Source organism: Heterodontus francisci, chromosome 12 (genome assembly GCF_036365525.1).
Source record: "Heterodontus francisci isolate sHetFra1 chromosome 12, sHetFra1.hap1, whole genome shotgun sequence".
NCBI classification, from domain to species: Eukaryota; Metazoa; Chordata; class Chondrichthyes; order Heterodontiformes; family Heterodontidae; genus Heterodontus; species Heterodontus francisci.
This window is the reverse complement of record NC_090382.1, coordinates 112256368-112266575: the sequence shown is the minus strand read 5'-3', so window position 1 is coordinate 112266575 and position 10208 is coordinate 112256368. Positions and strand designations below refer to the sequence as shown.

The 10208-nt window shown below is 41.7% G+C and overlaps 1 protein-coding gene across 1 annotated transcript in view; it reads right to left on the bottom strand.

The window, feature by feature from the left end:
• Positions 1–5166: 5166 nt before the first annotated feature.
• LOC137375753 (uncharacterized) overlaps positions 5167–10208 on the bottom strand; it is a 181435-nt gene continuing 176393 nt past the window's right edge. Inside the window, exon 8 of the mRNA XM_068043142.1 lies at positions 5167–8304. Within this exon, the coding sequence (XP_067899243.1) occupies positions 8148–8304 (157 nt within the window). The 3' untranslated portion in view covers positions 5167–8147. The remainder of the gene's footprint in view (positions 8305–10208) is intronic.

Below are 10208 nucleotides of genomic sequence, written 5' to 3'. Positions count from 1 at the left end.
AAGCTTCTTTCTCTCTCTCTCTCTCTCTCTCTCTCTCCTGCCTCTCTCATTCTTTCTCCTGTCTTTTTTTTGCATCACGTTCCTTCTGGAAGGCTGTCTCTTTCTCCCTCTCCTGTCTCTCTCTTTCTCTTTCTTCGAATTCAAGTTTCCTCTGTTCCAATTGTATCTTTGCGAACAATACCCTGTCGGAGTCTGCTTCTAACCCTGCTTCTGCTTCTTCAGATTCAAGGAAAAAATGGTTGGCCACTAGTCTTAGAAGTTCAGACTTCCTAGCCTTGCCACGTACAGTGATCCCACACTGCTCAGCCATTTTCCTCAACTCCTCCATAGACAGTGCTTTTAACTTATCTCAAATTACTTCATCCTAGCTTGGAGAGCTATTAACTTCAGTTACAGACATGTTCGTATTGAAGTACACACAAGCAGAAGAAAACCTGTATTGATAACTTGCACTTTTTTTGCTTGGGAACAATTTGGCTTCCCACTTCCAATTTCTCTCGTTTGTATGTGAATCAATTCCAGATGTTAGCACCCAAATGACCCAGTGAGCAAGAGGTCAGGGGTCCCTTTCAGCCTTCACTTGGTCTTACTGTAACAGGGTTTTATTTTTAAACACACTTTTTTAGCTCCCCCTTGGTGAATCCTTGTTCACCACTTTCCAATTATAAGGCAAAGAAATGAGCACAAACACGGTTTCTCAGGTTTAAAGAAGAAAAGTGAAATTTTATTAAACTTGAACTTAAACTCTTTCGGTTTATGCCTACGGATACACCACACGCACACGCTCACATGCATATGCGATACACACATGCAGATAGAGACAGACAAAATAGAAGAAAATTAAAATGGAAAGGTTTGATGCATTATTTTTTATTATTCATTCATGGGATGTGGGCATTGCTGGCTAGGCCAGCATTTATTGCCCATCCCTAATTGCCTTTGAGAAGGTGGTGGTGAGCTGACTTCTTGAACCGCTGCAGTCCACGTGAGGTAGGTACACCCACAATACTGTTAGGAAGGGAATTCCAGGATTTTGACCCAGCGACCGTGAAGGAACAGCGATATGGTTCCAAGTCAGGATGGTGTGTGACTTGGAGGGGAGCTTGCAGGTGGTGGTGTTCCCATGCATTTGCTGTCTTTGTCCTTCTAGTTGGTAGAGCTCACGGGTTTGGAAGGTGCTGTCTAAGCTCTGTTGTGTTGCTGCACTATCTGCTGTCCCTGTGCGTCGGTGGTGAAGGGAGTGAATGTTTGTAGATGAGGTGCCAATCAAGCGGGCTGCTTTGTCCTGGATGGTGTTGAGCTTCTTGAGTGTTGTTGGAGCTGCACTCATCCAGGCAAGTAGACAGTATTGCATCACACTCCTGACTTGTGCCTTGTAGATGGTGGACAGGCTTTGGGGAGTCAGGAGGTGAGTTACTCGCCTCAGGATTCCTAGCTTCTGACCTGCTCTTGTAGCCACAGTATTTATATGGCTACTCCAGTTCAGTTTCTGTTCAATGGTAACTCCTGGGATGTTGATAGTGGGGGATTCAGCAAACATAATGCTATTGAATGTCAAGGGGAGATGGTTACATTCTCTCTTGCTGGAGATGGTCATTGCCTGGCACTTGTGTGGCGCGAATGTTACTTGCCACCTATCAGCCCAAGTCTGGATATTGTTCAGGTCTTGCTGCATTTCTGCACGGACAGCCTCAGTATCTGAGGAGTCGTGAATGGTGCTGAACATTATGCAATCATCAGCGAACATTCCCACTTCTGACCTTATGACTGAAGGAAGGTCATTGTGGAAGCAGCTGAAGATGGTTGGGCCTGGGACACTACCCTGAGGAACTTCTGCAGTGATGTCCTGGAACTGAGATGATTGACCTCCAACAACCACAACCATCTTCCTTTGCACGAGGTATGATTCCAACTAGTGGAGAGTTTCCCCCCTGATTCCCTTTGACTTCAGTTTTGTTAGGGCTCGTTGATGCCATACTCGGTCAAATACTGCCTTGATGTCAAGGGCAGTCACTCTCACCTCACCTTTTGAGTTCAGCTCTTTTGTTCATGTTTGAACCAAGGCTGTAATGAGGTCAGGAGCTGAGTGGCCCGAGTGAAACCCAAACTGAGCTTCACTGAGCAGGTTATTGCTAAGCAAGTGCCGCTTGATAGCACTGTCGATGACACTTTCCATTACTTTACTGATGATTGAGAATAGAGTGATGGGGAGGTAATTGGCCGGGTTGGACTTGTCCTGCTTTTAATGTACAGGACATACCTGGGCAATTTACCATATATCGCCAGTTAGATGTCAGTGTTGTAGCTGTACTAGAACAGCTTGGCTAGGGGCACGGCAAGTTCTGGAGCACAGGTCTTCAGTATTATCAGCATTATCTGAAGAGTTGATTTTATGGTTCTTTGAGCTCACTATAGAGTCCTTGATTGTAGGTAGCTCTTGCTTTTCGCTGGGGCCCAGTGTTCTCCTTAAACATTGTTCACTGCAGGAGACTTTTCTCTCTTGGAGTTCATGTGTCTTCAGTGGGTTTTTAGAGTTCCGTGAGAAAGAGATGGGAGCAGACAGGAGAGGCTGTGACGAGCCAGCCAGGAGAGATCTTTTCAATCCAGGAGCAAACAGCTTTCTGCCCAAACTCTCAGTTCAAAACTGTACAATAGCCAGTTAGTCATGTGTCTAACTGGTCTGACCACATCTGTTTGTAGATTGAATTGGAGCAGGGAATAGCTTCTTTGTCTACAAGCGCTGTCAATATGCAAAAATGTCTTTACAGCCAAGTGCCTGGCAACCCCTTGTAACAGGCCTTCTCTTCTTCCCCAGCAACAATTTGAAATTTAATTTCAATGTGGCAAAATTAATATGCCTCATTCTTGGCAAGTGGGGGCCTGCATGACAGTTGCCAATGCATAATGGCTGCCCCATTTTGGCTGCCTAGCAGCATTCAGTACAAGTTCCCCTCCAAGTCACACACCAGCCTGACTTGGAACTATATCGCCATTCCTTCACTGTTGCTGGGTCAAAATCCTGGAACTCCCTTCCTAACAGCACTGTGGGTATATCTACCCCACATGGACTGCAGCGGTTCAAGAAGGCAGCTCACCACCACCTTCTCAAGGGCAATTAGGGATGGGAACTAAATGCTGGTCTGGCCAGTGACGCCCACATCCCATGAATGAATTTTTAAAAAACTCAAGATTCATTCACCCACTCCCCTTGTTGAATCTGCCAAGTACAGACTCTGTCCCATTCACTTCACTTCAGGTTTCTCAATGACATGGAAATGCACTATCTAAATGCAAGTGGTTAAATATTTGGATCAGGCAACAGGAATTCCACTGGTCAACATAAGCTGCAGTCAAAATGAGTCGCGATGAAGCAGAATGTGATTTGTTTCCTGTCACCCTGAGCACTTACAGCAATGCTTCTTTATTTTCTGTTGATATTTTCAAAGTTGGCTTTTTTCATTCACTGTTGGATCTCATGTGATCAGGAAATGTTCCTTGGGCTTTATTGCTTCGGTTCTTCAGAATTATGGACATACACTTCAAAACTGGGCCCTTAAAAATGGTAAGTTAACATTGATTTGCTCTGGTGTTAGTTCAGGACCTATCACCAGATTCAGGCTGTTTTAACACTACAATTGCAGTACTGGTGCGAAGCAGTTCCCTGCAATGGTGCTAGTGCCTGTGGAGGAGGTGACAGCCACTTCAATGAATGACATTCTAAGGCACCTCAGGATTCCTAAATGATGAATGAGTACTGAACGTTTGATGCTGGCAGTGCCGCATATATTTTCTGGACATAGCTGACTCAGAACTTATCCTACCTATACAGGAAAGCACTATGATCTTCTCAGCCGCTGAAACAAAAGATTACATTTGTTTTGTACGCAGCGAGTTATTCTGATCTGGAATGTACTGCCTGAAAGGGTGATGGAAGCAGATTCAAACTTTCAAAAGGGATTTGTATATATCCTTGGGCTATGGGGAATGTGCAGGGCCAGTAAGACTAATTGGATAGCTCTTTCAAACAACTGAATCAGGCACGATAGGCCAAATGTCCTCCTTCTGTGTATGATTGTATGCTGAAGACAGTGGTGTGGAATCTGGCTTACAATGTAATAAGAGCAGATTCTACAGTTCAGGAAGCACCAGAGTATTTCACAACTGATTCTTTTTGAAATTTTGGAATGTAAAAGGGACATAAAAGATTATTATGACTCACAACCCATAAGGTCAAAGCTCTGATCCCTGATTTGAGATCGATTAGCAGATCTCAGCTCTTTGAAGTGCTACAAATTACCTCAACCCTGCTTCTCGAGATAGGGAAGGGGAAAGGAACATCATAGCTCTGGCTCCTGATAGTTATTCTGCGTTTTGCACCTGTTGAGGACCAGTCTTGGTTGCTGCATAATGCTATAAGCTTACCACCTATACACACACAGAAGGAATAGATGCTTTGTTAAGTATTGGAGGAAAGCCAACACCCATGCAACTTATCCCAGCCAGGAGTCAATGCCTTCAGAAAAATAAAATTTATTGGACCCCCATTAGCTCCTTGTTACAAACAACAATCCTCTTTAAAAAAAAGCTTAATTGAATTTAGCTCACATAAAACAAGAAATTTGGATAAAGGGAACATGAATAGAAATTAGCATTACGCAGTTAGAATCTGGAATGCACTGCTTGAAAGGACGGTGGAGGCAGATTCAATCATGGCTTTCAAAAGGGACTTGGATAAACACCTGAAGGGAAAAGATTTGCAGGCCTACAGGGAATGTAATGAGCTAAACTGCTCTTGCAGAAAGCTGACATGGGCTTGATGGACTGAATGGCCTCCTTCTAACCATTCTATGATTCTAGTGATAAGAAAATTTAAAATAGGTATCAGAGAGAACTTCTATACTGAACAAGTGAGAAATGTTTGGAATGAACTTCCAGATAAAATAGTAACGACCGAGGTTACTCAAGAATAGTTGGGTGTTATGTTGAGAAAATTCATGTATCAGAGGGAAGAGTTTGAACAAGGTGAATAGCCTTTCTTTGCTTCAATTCTCCTTGTGTTATTTTACATGTCCTTGGTTATAACACAGCTCAGTAACATATTACAAAACTGAATTTGTCATTCCCATTGAAGAACTGCCTCTGAATATCAAAACACAAACACACTGGTTGGATTAAAGGAATAATTTTAATGGAAAGACTGAATTTAGAGCAAAACATTACTAATATAATCTAATGCAATTAAAGGAAAGCAAGATTGTCGCAATAGGATTACAACAATTTAGTTTAGAAGAAAAATACAGGCCACAATATACTCACTTGGTGTCATACAGGCTATTATACTGATGTTGGCAATTGCAAGCGAACCTCAGAAATAGACATGTACATCACAAGAAAGAATCTACCACTTTATGTTTCACTACTGTAGGATTATAGTACGTAAAAAGCAGTGTATAAGAAATCTACAACACCACACAGTATAATTGTAATAAAGCAAGTTTTAGCAAAAAACATCCAAAAAACTACAAAGAGATTCACAATGTCTCCAGATCTAATTCAGTCTTTTAATTTTTCTAAGAAATAAGACAGATACTTGTATATGGATATATTCATATTCAATACTCACAGGACACATTCATCATGCCTAAATATTAAAACAGCTACAGACTACTCTCCTGTACTGGCTACCAAGGCTTTATTCTCAAAGCAATGGCTGATTGATCCAGTCTTAGAGAAAATATGTGATAGGGTTATCGCTAGCATTTAAATAAAGTTAAATGACAGGACTTAGAGACTCTAAATAGTTCAAGTTCCTGTTCCACTAAACTTTAGCCCCATTCGTGTTTACCACCTTTCCAAGATTGAACTGGATGACCCATTTTTTCCTTTCTTTCTGTCCTTAGTTTTCTCCTCTCCTGAAGGCACTGACTCTGACTACGCAGGTCCATGGGCGAAGCCAGCCCTCCCGTACCTTGTCCCAGTGACTACTCGCCATGTGAACCTTCTGCTAGTGGTTTCTGGATTGCAGGGAGGAGCAAACAGCCCAGGTGATTGTTCAGCAATGAGCTCACAGCACTGAGGCTCTCTATTGACTGTCCGTGCTGATGTCAGTTGATAATAAAGACTAGGGGGTAGATCTTAACTTTGTGTAACAGTATAGAATGGATGATAGCAAGTGGCAACGCATTCTACATCAGTTTCAAAGTTTATTTCTGTTTACTTCAACAGAAATAAAAATCAAAAGAGATATAAAAGGGGTTGCTGACTCACAATCATCCATTTTACACTATCAATCGAACTCGAGATCAACCCCAAGGAATCAGTCATGAAATTTCTAAATTATAAACCAGACACTAAAAGCCTGTTGTTTTTTTCCTCCACTTCCATGTCTCATGAGGCGGAGGCATTATCAGGTTTTTGATGAATTTTCATCTTCAGCAAAGGATACCTCAGAATGCAAGCCAGGATTCCACTCTGTGGCTTTGTCTGATTTCGCCCTCCTGTCCAGTTTTGGATCCTTCAGAAGGTGGCAACCCTAGCCCCAGTTATAATCTTGTTTTTTTTTGGTATTTCATTATACTCTTCTTTCCTCCTTTCTTATTGCCCATTCTTTCCCTCTAAGAAGCCTTGTCCGATCACGTTTTCTATTTCAGGCCAACGAGTAGGGTATTCAAAGCCATGACCTTGTGACTGCCCATAGTCATCATCGCTACCATCCTTGGATCATCCAAAGGAGTGAGATGGACAATGGGTTCTTGGCCACATGTTGTTGCTAGTTAGTACTCCACCTGGCAGTTCTGTCTGAAACCTGATACAGTTCAATTAATGGAGGAAATCAGGCCTCAATTATTTTTTTCACTTGCTTGTTTCTTTTTTCTGTTTTCTGACCTATCGCACCCCCTCCTAAAGCTAAATATAGGGTGTTAAATAGTGAATAAATTACAGAAAAAGTAATGCAAGCGATAACCCTCAGTGTGGCCAACATGCACAATGAAAAAAATCGACTTTTAAAGTGTTCCTTAATCTATGGTAAGGCTATGTGACATTTTGGATGGAATAAATGGAGACACGACACAATGAATGGTTGACTGAATTAAAATTGTGGCTGCCTGCATTTGTGAAACAGCTGTTTAAAGAAGGGAATGGGTTTCCTTTAAATGTTTTCCTTAATTTCCCTCCATTATGTGGTGAGGGGGATCAAACTTTTATTTCTCCAGGAAAGGCACAATTTCTCAGTGACTTAAATTCTCAGCTGACATGTGATGGAGCAAGATGGCCAGTGCCAGTGCTCCTCATAGGATGGCCCAAGGGACATTTGCGGCCTATCTCTTCCTCACCAGGGAACCTCCGAAAATTTGTGTCTTTATCTGTCTCCAGACTTCTGGTTACAGTGCTGATGGGATTCAACACATTCTCATACCTCTTGCTGTTCACACATAAAACAACAAAGAAATGCTATTTGGCGGCAAAGTTAGTCAAAGACCCATCAGTCATGACAGCACAACTGAAATTAGGAGCTTACCAGGTGAGAAGTCATGGAGGGGGCATATTATATCAGGTTGAAGTATTCTGAAATCTTTCCGTAGCCAAGCCAATGCTTGGGACTGACAAAAAGATTGTAACACTGGCCTAATACCAATTTTATTTGTTCCCTGGCATTTTTGATGAAGAGACAGCATTCCTGACAGGTTCCATGCAGCAATGATGCTTAGAATCACATCCATATAAATTGGGGCAAGTTGCCTTAATCTCTGGCTGCCCGGGAGAATAATTGTCTAACACCTTTAGACACATAGACCATCTTAAACATCTGAGCATGTGCAATTAGTGCAGTTTGCCATTCTTTCCTTTGTGTTACTCGTTCAGTGTGAGAAGTACTGAAGCACTCTGGACATGCTCATTGGAAACGCGATAAAAAAAAACTCCATTCCCTTTCAAACTAATACTTAGTGCAGCAAAGGACCTGCTTTGGTCCAGTGATTTTTTTTTTAAGTGACATTTAGTAATTTATTTTTTTTTTAAAACGTGCTTCAGTCATGCAGCTCCATTTTATAATTCTCACTATTCAATTCCATTCTGCTTCCACTTCCCTTTATTTACCGCTCTTTTTCTTCTTCCCAAAAGTAATGAAGGATTTCTTTCCTTCACGCTCAGTTGTCGACTTCCCGGAGAGTGTGGTTGTGGCCCCGGGAATGTAGACGTTGTGTAAATAGTCGGTGGCCTGGTGGTGAGCAGGGAATTTCACCGCGAGCCTGGGCGTCCAGCTCTGCTCTCCAGCCGCCCGAACTGGAGACGCCTCGATAATCTCTGAAAAGGAGATTTTGAGTAAAACATCAGTTTTTATCCCCGTGCTAAATAATAATGTATGATTGTTTTCACCTCAAGCAGGTTTATTAGAGAGCAGCCCACAGTTGATTTTTTTTGTGTTGCACTTTAATTTGTCACTGTGTGAAAGCATTACCAAGTCTGCGATTAGGAAGCCAGTATCTGGGTGCTCGGAGGCACAACTTTGTTCCAAACTCTACAGTGCCTTAGTTTTGCAATTTATTTTTACCTCTTCATGGGAAGAATTTTACAAGAAAATCTACCTTTTTCTGCGTAGTTCTTCCCTTTATTTCACCAACCTGTGTCAGCGCCTTGTGGTTGATGGGGGTGGAGCCACCCCAGAAAACCGCCTCAGAACAAGCCTGACTTCCTTAATATCCCACGTGGCTTGGGTCTTTGATACCTAGAACCATCTTGGACATCTTTTTATCTTTTTGACTAGTACGTTTTGAGGCCAGAATTAACTTTCCGAAATTTTATTTTGTTTATTGTTTACTTCAGAAGATCATGTTTTTTTCCCCTAACAAAAATGTGTAAGAAAGAAAAGAAAGACTTGTATTCACATAGCGTCTTTTATGACTTCAGGGTGTCGCAAAGTATTTTAGAAACAATCAAAAACTTTTGCAGTGCAGTCACTGTTGTAATGTAGGAAACATAGTCGCCAATGTCATGCTTAACAAGATCTCACAAGCAGCAATGACATAATGTCCAAATAATTTCTTGTCAACAATAATTGTCGACCAGGACATCAGAGAGAACTCTCCTGCCCTTCCTCAAATAGTGTTAGGGAATATTATATGTCCAGCTGGAAAGGCGGACAGCTTCTTGATTTAACATCTCATCTGAAAGATGGCTATGAATACTGCAAGGTAATGACTTGTCAGTGACAAGTCGTATTTTTCAAATTTGAAGCAATTGAAAAAAAGGAAATGCCCATAAAAGGTCAGGGAAGGACAAACTGTTTAAGCAACCCTACTCAGTTTACTATGTAGAGTTCCAGATGTTCAAAGATGCTCTATAAAGTATTAAGCACTGTTCCTTCCATCGCAGTCTGAAAGCATTCTCTAAACCGGCAGTGTACAGCCCAATGTATTCCTGATTCCATCAGACATTCTGTAGTGGTTTGTGAAAGCTTTTTTTCTTTCAAAAAATGATGAACATCAGACGAACAAGTTTAACTGCAAAAACAGTTTGCCAAGCTATAAAAAGGAGCCATGCTCCAGCTATTGAAAGAAAACTTGGACCCGATTTCCTTGGAGCTAATACCCCTCCACATTCATTGTTACCCCACTTTCAGATGAAAATCGTGTTTCTACTGCCCTCCCAGTGATGTTCTACCGATGGAGCAGAGTTAAGGTCGTTGGGACAAGATCTCTGAATCATTTCAGTAACAGCTGGAAGCTACATTGGGTGGGGGTGTGGGTTGGGAACATGACTATAGGTCCTGTGTGGATGGATGAACTAAGAGTGGCCAAATGGCCTTTATCATCTGGCTGAATCTTAGGGTTCTAGCGACTGAGAGCTGAGATCAGAGTGAAGCTTGGTTTTGCTTCAGTGCAACCTTTTTATTTCCTAGTATGGAATTTATGTAAATGTCTCCAGTAGGTGTGTGCATGGGAATTGACTTGCTTGATACTCTAATGCTCATGAATTGGTAACACAAATGTTTCAGATTATATTTCTCAAATGAAAGGATTAATATCTCATCATTTCTGCAGGAGAGCAGAGAGAGCTCTGTCAAATATTAACATATTCAATTTAAAAGAGGATTACACTCTCCTACATTAACACACTGCCACCGCTGCAAATCAAAGTGTAAAACATATTTTCTTTGCAAGTTTGGATTATGTGAAAGATTTGACACAACAGGAACATGTTGTGAAGCA